This window comes from Marmota monax, unplaced genomic scaffold, assembly GCF_021218885.2.
Source record: "Marmota monax isolate L192 unplaced genomic scaffold, Marmota_monax_Labrador192_F-V1.1 WCK01_AAM20220418_F8-fsc00200, whole genome shotgun sequence".
Lineage (NCBI taxonomy): Eukaryota > Metazoa > Chordata > Mammalia > Rodentia > Sciuridae > Marmota > Marmota monax.
This window is the reverse complement of record NW_026692549.1, coordinates 1,571,670-1,587,781: the sequence shown is the minus strand read 5'-3', so window position 1 is coordinate 1,587,781 and position 16,112 is coordinate 1,571,670. Positions and strand designations below refer to the sequence as shown.

General features: G+C 49.4%; 1 protein-coding gene and 1 long non-coding RNA gene across 3 annotated transcripts; both read left to right on the top strand.

Annotated features, from left to right (window-relative positions):
- The first annotated feature begins 258 nt into the window (after positions 1-258).
- LOC124093512 (uncharacterized) lies at positions 259-7,825 on the top strand. Of its 2 annotated transcripts, none has more exons than XR_009226903.1 (3): positions 259-318; positions 415-1,120; positions 5,785-6,130. It is a non-coding gene; the product is annotated as an uncharacterized LOC124093512 (long non-coding RNA). The 2 variants fall into 2 exon arrangements; XR_009226904.1 differs by lacking the exon at positions 259-318 and adding an exon at positions 6,137-7,825 and having other exon boundaries at positions 365-1,120; positions 5,785-5,872.
- A 5,143-nt stretch (positions 7,826-12,968) lies between these two features.
- On the top strand, positions 12,969-15,523 carry Ran (RAN, member RAS oncogene family). The gene is made up of 7 exons (XM_046445860.2): positions 12,969-13,081; positions 13,255-13,300; positions 13,387-13,471; positions 13,538-13,663; positions 14,510-14,697; positions 14,859-15,029; positions 15,123-15,523. The coding sequence occupies exons 2-7, from the start codon at positions 13,265-13,267 to the stop codon at positions 15,165-15,167; spliced, it is 651 nt and encodes a 216-aa protein (XP_046301816.1). The 5' UTR covers positions 12,969-13,081; positions 13,255-13,264; the 3' UTR covers positions 15,168-15,523.
- The last annotated feature ends 589 nt before the right edge of the window (positions 15,524-16,112 follow it).

Here is a 16,112-nt window from a genome sequence, read left to right as displayed (position 1 = left end):
AGATGGAAATAACTGCACGAACTTGTCTGAGCACTAAGTTTATATGTAAAAAAGAAGAAAGAAAAAGGAAGATTTCAAGCTAGACGCCAACTTGGACAACTCAGCAAGACCCTGTCTCAAAATTTTTAGAAGGTCTGGGAGTGTAGGCTAATTCTAGTTCCTGGGGCCCTCTAGAGGTGTGTGTGTGTGGGGGGGGAGGATGCAAATTTTTCAGAAGGAAGTAGAACTGAGAGAGGCTTTAGAAAGCACTGCTCTCAGGACACTTCCTTTGAGCTCGAGATGCATACAGCACATCCCGGGACTTGCCTGTGTGAGCCGGTAAATGCCACCTTTTTTTTTAAATTTTTTTTTTTAAAGAGAGAGAGAGAGAGAGAGAGAGAGAGAGAGAGAGAATTTTTAATATTTATTTTTCAGTTTTCGGCGGACACAACATCTTTGTTTGTATGTGGTGCTGAGGATCGAACCCGGACCGCACGCATGCCAGGCGAGCGCGCCACCGCTGGAGCCACATCCCCAGCCCTAAATGCCACCTTTAGATTCGGTACTGACTTTAAGACCTGATGAAAAAATCAGACCTCTACCAACCCGGGATGCTCAGAACGAGGCCCGAAGAAGCCGCGCTGGCGCAGTCACGCGCGTCAGCCTGCGCACAGCCCAGCGCCCTCCAGCACAGAACGTGGGCGCAATACGGTTTGCACGGACGGACCCATTCCCGAAAAGATCCCTGGACGCCAAAGGCACGCGGGAAAGACCTGACTCCCCTGTCACCGGGCTCGATGCAGACGGCGTCCCGCCGACCTAGCGGAGAGCCCCCAGCGCCGACCCCCGGACAAGCAGACGTTCTCGGGGGAGCGCCTCCCTCGGCCGCAGGCTCGCTCCCCAGCTGCACTCTGATTGGATCAACTCCGATCATTTGCCTAGCGCCGAACCAATCACAGGTCAGGGGCCTGTGGGCTGTGATAGGCCAGACCTGGGTCACATGACCACCTGCGACCGGAAGTGCCTGAGGCCCCGGGAGTGAAAGTAGTGGCGGGGACCAGGTGGGTCCTACGTGGAAGAGCAGCTCCTTAACACGTGGTGGCGGCAGAAGTCACACCGTGCCACCTCCACCCCATGGAAAGTAAGTTCATGTACCAGGAAACGACAAAGGAGGCCCTGGGGTCGTTGTGCTGCGCGGTTAGAAGGTCTGGGAGTGCAGCCTTCGCTGCTCCGGCGGGGGTCCTCTGCAAAGTCCTCTCAGTGGGAGCCGTTGATGCCAATGTGAACTCGACAGAACGCGTCCAGCCGGGAACGTTCCCGAGGCTGAACAGGGCGCCCGGGTGCCCAGGGTTTGTGACTCTTTCAAGGAAAAAGTGCCCCACAGTCAAAAAATTTAAAATGATGTCAGTCTTTATTAAGGTACCTCTAAGAGGATCAGAAGAGAATAATTTATAATGCACAGGCTCACTTTCAAATTCCTCTTCCGATTCCCATAGATTCCCAAACTTGGGCCCTGCAGCCTACCCCCACCACCACCATGCCCTTTTCCCCTCCTCACCATCTCTTGGAGTTCCCCACCAGAAGGCGTCCTCCTCCAGTGGACCAGGCTCTTCGCTTTCAGACCTTGCTTCAGCCACTGGGACTTGTAATCTCCAATAAGTATTGGCCCCTGCCTGGTTTCCCCGACCCCTTCCCCCAACTGATTATTCCAAATTATAGAATAACGCAGGCAGCGGTTTTTATAGTACTGAGTTGACAACCGAACACACCCCTTTCCAGCCAGAGCAGGAATGGAATTGTAAATGGGAGAGAGGGAGGTAAGAATACTGTGTGTGTGTGTGTGTGTGTGTGTGTGTGTGTGTGTGTGTGTGTGTATGTATTTGGGGCAATGCTGGAAATCTGACCCAGGGCCGCCTGCATGCTAGGCAAGTGCTGTACCTCTGAGTCATACCCCCAGCCTGTGTTTTTGTTTTGTTTTGTTTTGTTTTTTTAAGCATTTAAACTGTAAGGACGTAAGTTTAAGGCTCTAGTTATAAGAAATGACTATCTTCTAAAAAGGGGATGGCAAATTTGCTTCATAAAATGCACCAAATACTCTTGGCTCCTCCCTCCAGGAGACGGAATACTAAAGAGCATGGAAGACAGTACTCCAGGAAAGGTGGCTGTTTCCCAAAGGGACTCTTTCCCTTAAGGTAGCAGCCTACCATGCAAAATTCCACCAATCCAAGGGCCATCTCAGTGTCCTGAGTCCACAGGAATCAAGGGGCTCAGCACTTGGGCTCTGGGCCCCTGGCTCCTTCCAGCAATTGGGTGGCTGCAGTCATTCAATCTCTGAACTTCAGCCCCCATTTCTGCATCCATGCAGTGACACTAACACATGTTGAACTCACGGTAGACCAGGCAGGGTGTTAGGAGTTTTAAGTGTATTCATGTCTTTATGTCTTACACACCCTGTGAGCCAGGTCTCCATTTAAGACACTAGGCAGAACACAAAGTTTGCCAGAAATCTAGGGTGGCAGTTCTGTCAGGATTTCCACAAGAAACAACCATCAGGATGTGCATATAATATTTATACATTTATAATTACATCTCTTAATGTGTAGATTTTAGAACATGAAAGGTATAATTTATAGAGACATTAGGATAGAGAGGGACTTCCTAACTTCTGCCAGCACCATAGTTCCTGACCAACAGTGATATAATTTCCAACTTATTGGGGTTAACAGTAAAGATAGCTGCCACTTTGTAAAACCTTGGAGAACATCTCAAGACTGCTTGAATTCATGTTTTCCCAGGTTTCAATCTCAATTAGCCCCAAATAAATGCAGTTTTCTTTGTCCCTGGAACTTAAGGACAGGGATTTTTGTCTGTTTTGTTCACAAATTATCTTAAATACTTAAAACAGCCTGTCATCTCAGTGACTTGGGAAGCTGAGGCAGGAGGATCCTGAGTTCCAGGTCAGCCTCAGCAACTTAGCAAGTCCCTGTCTCAAAATACATAAATAAAAAGGACCCACTTGAATCAAAGTGTGAAATATGATATATCAAGAAATTTGTAATGTTTTGAACAACCAACAATAAAAAATTAAAAAAAATAAAAAGGGCTGGGGATGTGGCTTAGTGGTAAAGTAGTCCTGGGTGCAATCCCCAGAACCTGCCCCCCAAAAAATGAGCTATGGAATTACCCAGCCTCATGTGCCTTGTTTGCAGGGTGCATACACTGGCCAGATGTGTTAATGGCTTCATTTTGGAGAGTACTGACCCTGAGGTACCTTCCCCATGGGAAGGCCCTATTGACATCACCAGTGGGAAAACAAGCCAGTGGTGTCCACTAGCTTGTCCAAGATGGCACCTCTGGTCAGCAGCAGGGTTCTGCTTATTTGACAGTTCTATGATGGGCGGTGGCTAAGCTCATGCTTAGCATTCTCAAGGCCCTGGGTTCAGTCACCAATAAAAGAGAAAGAAACTCAGCCACACGACCAGCACGCTAGCTTCATACTAGAGGTTCAAAACATAAAAAGTTAACTAGTGAGTTCAAATTAAAGACACATGACTCTCAATTTACCTTTTGTTTGCCCAGCTCAGAGACGGCTTCTCCCAGCTCTTGCCTGTAGCCACCTGATGCCGTAGCGAGGTTTACACAAGAGGCCAGCAAGAGAGAAACATGCCAGGGAGTGAGCTTTTTTATTGGGGAACAAAAAAATTCAGGGGAAAATTCCATCCAATGAAGGTCAAAGGGGGCAGCATTCCAAGGTCAGGGTCAGTGATTGGTTTTCAGGTCAGTGGTCAGTCACACCCCACACTGACAAGCCCTCGCACCTGGGGAAGGGTGGGGAAGACTCTGACACAGCTTATCTAAGCGCCTCACACCCAGCCAGGGAGGTAGCTCAAATCACGTGCGAGAACGGCTTCCCACAAGAAACACCTGTGATTCTAACTTATTTTTATTGCACTAAATGAAATAACAAGGAAATAATTTAAATCCATTCAGATTAACAGCCATAACGAATGAGAAGTTTTGCTAGCTGATTGTTAATCTGCCTCCAGCTCCTGTATTGATGCAGATTTAAATGAGCATCAGCTTTTATGGCATTTGAGAATGTGATAGCTTTGCTTAATTTATCATTACTTGAAGTGTAGAAATGGGCTACCCTTTTAAAGGTAGGGCTTAACATATTATCTGGAAATAGCTTTTAAAATATAATATCAGTAAATGTATTAGCTTTATATGGCTGCTGTCACAAATTGCCACAAACCTAGTGACTTAAGGCAACACAGATTTACTGTTTGGGTCCGAAAGGTCAGATGTTTAGCCCAGGCTCACTGGACTGGAATCAGAGCTGGCTCCTTGAGGCTCCAGGAAAGACTCCATTTCCTCCATATCTAGCCTCCAGAGGCCACCCCTCCCCCAAGGTCAGTGCAGTAGCCCCAGCCTCACTCAATTCTCTGGCCTCACATTCCTCTCCCTGACCACAGCCAGAAATGACCTGAGTGCTTGAGAACTCTGGTGATCAGTCAGCTCAGATAATCCAGAACATTCCCACTGGCACTGTGAGTGGTAGGCTCACAGGTTCTAGGGACTGGGGCCTGGATGTCACAAGATCCATTTTTCTGCCAGCCACACAAACCGTTGTCCCATTGTCAAGAGAGTTATTCATCATGTCACTGTGTGAATGAAAAGGAGACAGGGTACAGTTCACACACCAAGATTTTGGGGTTAGCATTGTTAAAAAATTAGCTGGAGGTCCTCATTCTACCTGGGCTCCTCTGTAAGCAAACCAAAGCTCAACTCCATGTGCACAGAAGTAGGAAGCATAGGACCAGCCCTCCAGGGACTGCCAGCTCTAACTGGGGACACGAGGAACATCCCAATTCCACCAGCAGAAATCTTTGCCACTTCCTCCAGCACTTATGAAAGTGCCCCCAGCACTCCGGGACTGAGTCCTGCTGCTCCTGCTCTAGTGCTGCCTGATTGTGAATCACTGCCCAAATCCAAGTCTGTCTCTTAAGAGCAACGATGCTGTCCAGGAGAAAGATGCTGGAAATGCTAAAAGTAGTTCACTTCCAAGGAGATGCCTATTGGGCAAGAATGGCTGTTGGGAAGAAAAAATCTAGACATCCCTGATTATCAGGGAAAAAAGCTAAACCACAGTGTGACACCATTCTCCCACCTTCCAGGGAGAAGAAAACAGGAAATACAGTCCATTCTGACCCAGCAGTTTCACTCCAGGAACTGTAAAAGCCCTGTTGGGCAACCTTGAACCTTGAACTTGTGCCCCAGCTCTGGACCATTATATAAAAGAGTAATTTTTAATAAACCTGTTAGAGGTTGAATTGTATCTTCAAAATTCCCTCCACCATTCCTAGGAACCTGACCTGTCGTAAGCCATCCATGAGCTGAGTGTGTGAGCTTTGCACATTGGAGCTATATGAGGGGACAGGTCTGGCATTGCACACTGATTGGGCTGTGCGGTGTAAGTGCCCCTCTCCTCTCACTATGTGTGCTGCTCCACACAGCACCTGAGATGGTGTGACTTGCCAAGATGTCAATCAGTCTGCTGACCACAAGACATCATGAAGCAAGACTCCACCTTTAAAACCTTAACCCCTGCCTTATTTGGTAAAGAACATTCCATCGAATCTCCTTTGTGTGTCCCCCTATAAAATAAAGAGATTCCAGTGCACTCTCTTTCCAGCGCCTTCCAGTGTGGAAGCTGCCCCTTAAGGTCACAGAGCCGTCCTACCCTCCACGTGAAAACTCCTGTGTTGCGTGATTTCTCACTGTTTTCTTATCTTAATGTTGCAGCCAGCTCTTTTGAACCCAGCTCATCTCGTCAGCATGGGTACCTGGCAAAACTGACATCTTTTGTAAAAGGTCTTTGCAGGAGATCAAGGTAAGATGGGGTCTTTAGGAGAGGTTCTGCTGCTGTAACTGGTGTCCTCAGGAGGAAAGGGGACAGACTCATGGAGGAGAGGATGCAGGACATACAGGAGCCGAAACTGACCAAAGCCAGTAGCCTACTGCTCAGGGCCATGGAAGATGGCCAGCAAGGCCAGAAGCTATGAGCAGCAGGGGACACACTCCCTAGGGGCTGTCAGGGAGGGCATGGTCCTACCCATGCCTTGATTATGAAAAAGCAAATTTCTTTTATTTTCAGGCACCCAGCTTGTGGTATTTTCTTACAGCAGCCCTAGGAAGCCATGTCTACCCTGTCGTTACCTTATAAATAGAATAGTAACGTTACATTCATTGGCTGTTGGCAAGTCTCATAAGCGTTCATTTGTTAAAAGCAAGCATTTAAAATGTACCTAAAGCCAGACACACTGGCACACGCCTGTAATCCCAGCATTTTGGGAGGCTGAGGTGGGAGGATTGCAGATTCAAGGTCAACCTGGGCAATTTAATAAATTGACAGTGTCTCAAAATCTTAAAAGGGCTGGTATGTAGCTCAATGGTAAAGCACCCCTGGGTTCAATCCCCAATACTAAAAAATAAAAACTAAATGTACCACAAGCCAGGCACTATGGTGCATAGCCTGTAATCCAGTTGCTTGGGAGTCTGAGGCAGGAGGATCATACGTTTGAGGCCAGCCTGGGTAACTTAGCAAGACCCTATCTCTAAATTTAAAATTAAAAGGGCTAGCAATATAGCTCAGTGGTAAAGCACCCTGCGCTCAGGTCCCAGTACCACTAGATAGGTAGAGTTTTTTTGAAACTGAAAAAGTACATATACCTACTTTTTTTTTTTTTCATTACTGGAAACTGAACCCAGGAGTGCTCTGCCACTAAGCTACATCCCCAGCCCTTTTCATTGTTTGAGACAGGTTGCTAAGGTGGACCTCAGACCGGCCATCCTCCTGCCTCAGGCTCCTGAGTCCTTAGTGTTTTCTACTGCTTCCCTGGACCAGGTTCTCCTAAGGTGGCTTGGGACACAGAATGAAGGTTTCTTTTGTAGAAACTGACTGTGCTGTAGTGGCCTGCCAATGCCCCGTGGCTGAAGTTCCTCTTGCTAAACAGCAGTGGGCACTCCCAGTTTGGGAGATTGTGGGTCTGTTCCGGCTGAGATGGCCTTTACTGTAGACAGGGTGGTGTATGGACAGCAGAGACAGCTCTCTCAGCTCTAGAAGCAGGGAGTCCAGGAGCAAGGTGCCCGGATCTGGCGTCAGGGACAAGCTGCCACCTGGTTCACAGGCGGCGCTTCTCTGAGCCCTCACATGGTGGAAGGGAGAGAACTCTCTGGGGACTCCTGAAGGACCTGGTCCCAGACATGAGGCTCCACCCATGACCTAGTGGCCTCTGGAAGCCAGCCTCCTGGTGCATCACCTCGGGGTGAGACTTCAGGGTAGGACCTGGGACACCCACACAGACCACAGCAGGGGCTCACAGAAAGTGAGCAGCTCCTGACCTCTGAGCTCAGCCCTCCCAGCTGCTGGATGTTCGCCATCCCGGATTATCAGGAAAAAAGGAAAATGGAAGCCAAGGCACAGGTGCATTCCTGCACCCCAGCCGCTTCCTGGAGTCCTCCCCCTCCCCCTGGCTCCTTCCCTAGGGAGGGCCGCTGGTCACCCGACTCGCACACCACCTTCTTTCTCCGACACTCTGTGTCCCTTCCACTGCTGTTTCCTCCGTCTGAGCAGTCACCACTGGCTCTCCTGCAGTCGTCCCTCAGTGCCCATGGGATGGGCTCCAGGACCCCCACAGGCAGTGAAGCTGCAGGTGTGTGGCACTTCCCCATCACTTGTAATGCTTACACGATGCACATGCAATGCAAGTAGTGTATTGTTTGGAGAAGAAAGACAGAAAAAAGCTGAACATGTTCAATAAAGATGCACTGTATTTCCCTGATACTTTCCATCTGCTCTTTGTTGAATCCACGGCTGCACACAACCAGAGATGCAGGAGGCCAGCCCTGTACTGCTGACTCATCGCATTCATCTCCTGGCTATTCACTGCCCCAGTCCTGGAGAGTGCTGAGTACACAGTGGGCACCACATAGATGCTCCGTAAGCCCCAGGTGGTGCATTCCTTCATCACCACCCCTGCAGCTCACTGCACTGGAGCTGGAGAACTCAGGCAGGTGAGGGAGGGAGCAGAGCAGCTGTGTGTCAGTGGCACTGCCGGCTGAGGGGTGTGAAGGCCCCAGGCCTGAGGCCACTGAGTGCTTGCTTCATCCTTGAGAGACATTGGCTTTCCACGGGCAAATGGCTGTAGCCACACAAGAAATGGGCCAAGGGGCTGGGGATGTGGCTCAAGTGGTAGCGCGCTCGCCTGGCATGCGTGCGGCCCGGGTTTGATCCTCAGCACCACATACAAAGATGTTATGTCCGCCAATAACTAAAAAATAAACATTAAAAAAAAAAAATTCTCTCTCTCTCTCTCTCTCTCCCTCCCCTCTCTCTCTCTCTCTCTCTCCTCTCTCTTTAAAAAAAAAAAAGAAATGGGGCCAATGTCTCCCAATCTTAGGGTTTTCAAAGTAAACCAGATGCCTAGGTTTTTATGTGAGATCATCCATATTTTTTGTTGTTAGTTAACTATCACTGTAAAACAAATTGCAGAAGTTAATGGCTTGAAGAGATGGGCCTCAGCTTAGTGACAGAACACTTGCCTAGCACTGCAAAATGAGCGGGGGGGGGGGGGGGCGGGGAAGGTAACAGCATGAAACAGTAATAAAACACTTCAGACCTGGGTCAGGAACAAATGAGGGCTTGCTGGGTCCAGGTGCCATGGAATGGCAAGGAAGGTATTGCTGGGGCGAGACCAGAAGCTCTGCTTCTGAGAAGCACTCACCTGGCTGACAGGTAGGTGCAGTTCTTGCAACTTGCAGAGAACCTCAGCTTCTGTTTGAGGGACTGATCTCAGGGGTACTCTACCACTGAGCTACATCCCCAGTCCTTTTTATTTTTTAATTTGGGACAAGGTTGCACAGGCTAGTCTTGAACTTGCCATTTCCTTGCCTCAACCTCTTGCTGGACCACAGGAATGCATCTGGGCCCTGGCTTCCATTTTCCTCTTGGGAAAACAAATTCTGTGTTAATGCTAAGAAGTCATGTATTCTGTTCAGCCATGTGCTCCCCTTATAAAAAATGTAATGATGAAGGGCTGGGGATGTAGCTCAGTTAGTAGAGTACTCACCTTGCATATGCAAGGCCTGGGGTTAAATTCCCAACAACACCAGAAAAAAAAAAAAATAGAAATAAAGAAAAGAAAATTTAATGATGAGCAAATATCTAATTTAAAATTTTTTTAGTTGTAGATGGACACAGTATCTTTATTTACTTATTTTTGTATGGTGCTGAGGCTAGAACCCAGTGCCTCACTCATGCAACACAAGCTCTCTATCACTGAGCTACAACACCAGCCCGCAAATATCTAATTTGATGATTGTAGACATGTATCAGCTGGACTGATGGATGAAATAGATAATGGCATCTTTGAGAACAGCTTCCTTGGGGCTGGGGTGCAGCCCAGTGGCAAAGTACCTGCCTAGCACACCCGAGACCGTACATGCAGGGGGACTCAGCTTTTTGGGGGGTAATAGGGATTAATCCCAGGAACACTCTACCATTGAACTACATCATGTACCCTTTTATTTTGAGGTAGGATCTTGCTAAGTTACTTCTCAGCACTACCAGAAAAAAACAAGGAAAGAGAAGAGGAGGAGGAAGGATGGCTTCCTTATTGGTTGTAAAGTCAACAAGGCTTATGGGAACTACATAAACAAAAGCCGGGCCCTATATTTGGTAGATGTTTGTTTAATGATTAGACTTAGGAATGTAATAGCAAAATAAAAATTCTAAAAGCTTGTATATTTAAATCACATTATTTTTATTAGAATATAAATATTGTTGCTGTTTCTGGTTATTCTTTCTGTATTCAGAAAGGGTTAAGAGTAATGTGCTTAGTAATTCAACAGATATTTGTGTCAGGTACTGTGCTGGGTACTTTGAATGTCATGACAAATAGGGTCTTCATTTGTCCTAGTGTGGGAAAGTAAATGACAAGCCTGTAAATAATTAAATGAGATGTTTTCAGGTGCTGTGGGGAAAATAAATGAAGCAGTGACATGGGGAATGCCTGGGGGTGGGGGAGATTAGGAGGTCAGGGTGGGCTGTCCAAGGAGCTAGGGGGTGAGAAAGGTTTTTTGAAAGCAAGAGCTTTCAGACAGGGACCCTGAGGTGCAAAGACCAAGCAGCAAAGGCAAACTTGGCTAGGGTGAGATTCTGAAAGGTCAAGGTCTTCGTGGGAGTCCAGGGGGTGGACCAGCAGAGGCCAGCCCAAGCCAGGTCACCCAAAGCAAGAAAACCTCAACTATGGCCCAGTTATAGGAGGCACGTAGGGTGGCCTGATAGGTTTTAAAAGATTGCTCTGTGCCTGCTGAGATGTGCCAAGAAGGGCCCACATCACACTTGTGGTGTCTCCAACCAAGCCGTACAAGCCAAATCTAACCACGGGGACATCAGAAAATCCCAATGGAGGCCCTGTGTTGGTAAGCTTCCTTCTGTGACAACAAAGCCTGAGGTGACCGCTCAGAAAGGGACAGGTTTATTTCGGCAGGCTGTTTGGAGCTTTCAGCCTATGATCTGCTGCCCCCTGCTCTGAGCCTGTGGTGAGGCTGCACGTCCTGGAGAATGCACGGTGAAGCGAAGTGTGGGAGACACAAAGCCCAGTGGTCCATTTTCAGAATAGAGCCTTAATGGATCTAATCCCCTTTCCCGCCCCAGTTTTAAAATTAGCTAGTCGCTAATTTTATCACTGAGTTCCCCAATCAGGATATGGCCACCCAGACATGCTTACTAGCCAGGTTCCCCTCAAACACCTTTTGACAGGAGTAAATGCCTTGCCCACCCACTTTCCAGCTCATGCCCAATTTCTTATGGCACCTCAGTATTTTTAATAAAACCCATTAACTTCATGGCCAGGAAGCAAAACTGAAAAAGGAAAAGGGGCTGGAGTCCCACTAATCTCTTCAAGGGTGCCCCCCAATGACCTAACACCCACTAACTAGGCTCTCCCTCTTAAAGCTTGCACTGTCTCCCATAACACCAAGGACCGAGCCTTTAACGCATGACCTTTGGAGGACACTCCAGATCCAAGCTGTAGTGAAGGTATTCCTCAGAAGAATGGGCCCACCCCATACTCCACCCAAGTGTCAAGATCATGAAAGACGGTTCCAGATAGAAAGAAACTAAGGGGACCTGACAATTAAAAGGAACAGGTAGCCTGGGTTGGATCCAGGACCAGATAAAAGTGAGACTACTGGCAAGTTAGGTCTGCCCATTAGATAACAGTTACAACAATGTCCATCTTCTGATTTCTTTAAAAAAATATTTTTATTAATGCACATGGCTATGTAGCAGAATGTTCTTGGTTTTAAGAAATACACACTAAGGGGCATTCTGCACTGTAAAATATTTCAGAAGAAAAATCATACATATACATACACAGACATGATTTTTTAAAATCCTACCTATATACATATATTTCAAGAAGAGCAGGAATGGTAAAGACAAATGAAAACATCAAGTCATTCTAACATTAGGGGAAATCAGAAGGATAAGCTGAAATTCCTTCTACTACTTTTGCACCTTTTTTTCCAAGTCTGCACAAACCTGTGTTTAGATGGGGGTTTTTGCTTTTGTTTTGGTGCAGGGGATTGGGCTCAGGGTCCTGCATATACTCAGTGGCTGCAATTCTGATAAAATGCAAGTTAAGCATAGGTTAGCAATCCACTTTGCAAAGGCAAGTATCTACGTAAACTGCCAAGCCATGATGTCCAGGCTCACAGACGCCTGGATGGTAGTGCTGGCAACATCCCCTATGCCTATCTCATTGAGTGCTTTCCTGTTTCTCTTACCTCTATGATGACGACCTTTGCAAATTCTGCTTGGGCCAGTAAGGGACGCGTGCAGCTAACAAACCAGCCACCTGGGAGCACCATGTAACAGGATGGGTACTAGAGCTCCTGGCTTGACCTATTTTCCATGACTTGTGTGGCAGGGTGCCTCTGGTACTCTTCCACCCAGAAGCGCACAGTGGCAAGTGTAAATTTTTGCTTCAATTACTTTTGGAAAACAAGAAAAAAAAATATGTGTGTATGTATATATGTGAGTGTACATACACACATACACATATTTGCGCGCAAATGGCATTATACTACATGTAAAACCTCTCTGTAGGATTACGTAATAGTGTTGAAGTACATAAAGCCAGCATCGCGTCCTTCTTTAGTGACTGCTTTTCTCCACATTGCCCTTTCGGGATCTCCTGAGCCCTATTAACACGTGGTCTGCCTGCCTTTTAAAGGCCAGGCGGCGGGGAGGGCGGTCACTGGATGCCCGCGAATTTAACGCCAGGGCCTCTCCCGAACCATGGAAACCCGAGGCCGGGGTGGGGTCGGCCCGTGCGCACGGATGGCCGCAGCATCAGGTCGCGGACAATGCCTGCAGCTCTGGGCTCGGGCCACCGGGCCTGCTGGGGAGCAGAACGATCCTGGCCGGCCCGCCGGGCGCAGCAGGCCGCCTCCGCCCAGGGCGCGGCCGGGGCGAGGGGAGCGGGCACCGCCCAGGCGGAGGCAGCGGTGGGCCGCGAGCAGGATATAAGTATTCATTCATTCTTAACCCGGCCCGCCCGCAAGCGGGCCCGGAGCGTCCGGGGACACGGCGCGGCGGCTGGGGCCTGAGAGTGCCCGGGAACAGCCAGCAATCAGCAGCACCCGCCCACCGGCCTTTCCCGCGCAGCCTGGCCGCCTCCCGCGTGACCAGCGGAAGCAGGGCGCCCCACCCGCCGTCGGCGCATGCGTGCCGAGAGCCCGCCCTCCAAGCCGGCGGGCGCGGCACCGCGCGCGCGTGCGCGCCTGCCTCAGCCCCTCCACGTGACCCACAGCCGCTTGAGCGCTAGCCGGCAGCGGCGACCGCTTGAGCCGGGTGTTCCGTACGTGCGTGCGTGCGTGCGCGCGCGCGAGCCGCGTGATTGGGCGCGGCGCCGTTGCCCCGCCCCGCGAGGCCCCGCCCTCCGCTCGGCGTCGGCTGCGTCTCCGGCATTTGAATCGCGCTTCCGCCATCTTTCCAGCCTCAGTCGGACGGGCGCGGAGACGCTTCTGGAAGGTAGCGGCGGGGCCGGGTGCGGGGCGGCGGGCTACGGGCCGGGCGGGCCGGGGTGCGGCGGCGGCGGGCGGGGAGGCGCGGCGGGGCGTTGGGGTGGCGGGCCGGGCCTCCGGGGGCCCCGGGCCCGCCGCGGCCCCCGCCGCCTTTGTAAGGCCACGTGCCGCTGTCCGCAGGATCGCCGCGATGGCCGCGCAGGGGGAGCCGCAGGTGCAGTTCAAGGTGCGTACCGGCCGACCGAGCCCCGCGGCGCCCGGGCCCGGGGGGCGGGGTGGGGCGGGGCGGGGCTCACTCGCGTGTCTCCGCAGCTCGTGTTGGTGGGCGACGGCGGCACCGGGAAGACGACGTTCGTGAAACGCCACCTGACCGGCGAGTTCGAGAAGAAGTACGTAGGTAGGTGCCGCGCGCGGGGAGCGGGGCGGCGGGCCCGGAGCGCGCGCTGACCGCCCTGCCTTGCAGCCACCCTGGGCGTGGAGGTCCATCCGCTCGTGTTCCACACCAACAGAGGACCCATCAAGTTCAACGTCTGGGACACGGCGGGCCAGGAGAAGTTCGGCGGCCTGCGAGACGGCTACTACATCCAAGGTGGGCCGCGCGCGTGCGGGCCGGGCGCTGGCGCGTGCTGTGTCATGCTCACGACGGGGCGGGCGGCAGCAGCCCTGCGCCCGTGGCGCTGCCCGGGTGCCGTGGGACCTTCCCCGTAGCCCCGGTGCGGAGGAGCCGGGGTCTGTCTGTCTGCACCAAGTTTTACATGTGGCTCCCTAGTGCTCGATTTTGAAACTGGAGAGGCTGTTATAAGATTTACTGTGGCATCAGCTAAAAAGTATCCTTTGGGATTTCCCTGCCTTGATGAAAATGTGGTGGGGTCCTTCCATGTCTTCCCTTCCTTGTGCACGAGCAGATAGACACAGAACGTCCCCCTCAGGGCCGAGGAACTGCTTCAGCGGGGACATCCTGCAGTTCCTTGTCTAGGAAGCCTTGCGGCCTCCCCGCGAGTCAGCGGACGGCCTGACCTGGGGTGTTTGAAACAAAAGCGTGATGTTCTCTAGTACATCAAGCCCCTCAAGGACCTTTTGAGAGTGTATTTCTAGGTCCTATTCTCAGAATAAGGCGGGCAGATCTCTGGGTGCTGATCGAGCACTAATTGCTTTTGATACGTTTTGGGGATGAGGCATATCATCCCCAAAGTGTTTAGGGGGAAATATAAGAATGGTTTGAATAAGCTGGTCTTTCATGTTTTCTTATAAAGAAGTAGTTTAACCAATATTGTGTCTTAAAATTTACATTTTTAGCATTGGAAGAAGGGATTTTTAAATCGAGTATATAGGGATAACCCAGAGCTGATGAAAATTAATTGAACTTTAGTCTTGTGGTTCTTCCATGCTTGTGTGGTAAACTAGGATTGTGTTGATTGCCATAAATGTTTTTCAGCCCAGTGTGCCATTATAATGTTTGATGTGACATCAAGAGTTACTTACAAGAACGTGCCTAACTGGCATAGAGATCTGGTACGAGTGTGTGAAAACATCCCCATCGTATTGTGTGGCAACAAAGTGGACATTAAGGACAGGAAAGTGAAGGCAAAGTCTATTGTCTTCCACCGAAAGAAGAATCTTCAGGTATGTTAGCACCAACTTACGGACTTACAAGTTAGATAAGATTGGAGGAGTTGACGGCTGTATTACTATGGGTGAAAGAATGTTAGCTTGGATGTTCTCAGGATGAATGAGCATTGTTTCAGTGGTGAGTTTCTTACAAGTTTCTCCTTTGTTTTAAATAGTACTATGACATCTCAGCCAAAAGTAACTACAACTTTGAAAAGCCTTTCCTCTGGCTCGCTAGAAAGCTCATTGGAGACCCTAACTTGGAGTTTGTTGCCATGCCTGCTCTTGCCCCACCAGAGGTTGTCATGGACCCTGCTTTGGCGGCGCAGTATGAGCACGATTTAGAGGTATCTCGTTCTTATTGTGGCTAATGCTTAGATTTGTTTTGGATCCTGACAGTTTTAATCCGGAATGTTTTGATTTCTCCATTTCTTTTCTAGGTTGCTCAGACAACTGCTCTACCAGATGAGGATGATGACCTGTGAGAAGATGAAGCTGGAGCCCGGCGTCAGAAGTCTAGTTTTATAGGCAACTGTCCTGTGACGTCAGCGGTGCCGCGTGTGTGCCACTTTACTAAAATCTAGCTAAGCAGACATGTGCTTCATTTGTGGAATGCTGAAGGAGATGAATGGGCTTCGGAGCGAATGTGGCAGTTAAAAAAAATACCTTCATTTTTTGGACCTGCATATTTAGCTGTTTGGAACGCAGTTGTTTCCTTCTTGAGTTTCGAATATGACTGCTACAGTCACATCACAATATTCAGTGGTGAATCTTGTTTGTTACTGTCATTCCCATTCCTTTTCGTTTAGAATCAGAATAAAGTTGTATTTCAAATATCTAAGCAAGTGAACTCCTCCCTTGTTTATAAGCACTCAGAACTAATAGAGTAGGGCAGCTTGTGCCATCTTCGTTCTTAAACTGTCATTGCTGTGTGACTTAACTTGAAATCTTTGTGTCTGCCTTTATGCCTGTTTGAGTCATATCACACAAACTGGATGTGACTGGTCAGGAATTGAGGTGTAAATAGTGATGGTGCAGTTGGGCTAGCACAATGTCTGCCCCATCTTCATCCTGGCTAGACAAGGTCACTTGGGGAAAAACTTCAGACCTCAGGAGACCTGTCAGCATAAAGAGACATTTTAAAAGGTGGTGGTTGCTTTTACTTGATGGCAAAGGTGACTGACCCCCTTTTAAGAAGATGAGCATTCAGAAGCTGGGCCACTTGAAGTTCTGTTAGAAATGAGTGTGAATTTCACTTTGCCTTTTTTCTTGGTGTTAATGTCCAAAATCAGTACTCCCGGAAGATGTTTCGTGTTTACTTGCTGCTTTCCAAGTACTCCCAAACTTTTAGAGATAGTTTAAAGGGAAGGACACTAGAGCTTTTGGTGTCCATCACCCCAAAGAATACTTGCAGGTAGTGTAAATAAAAC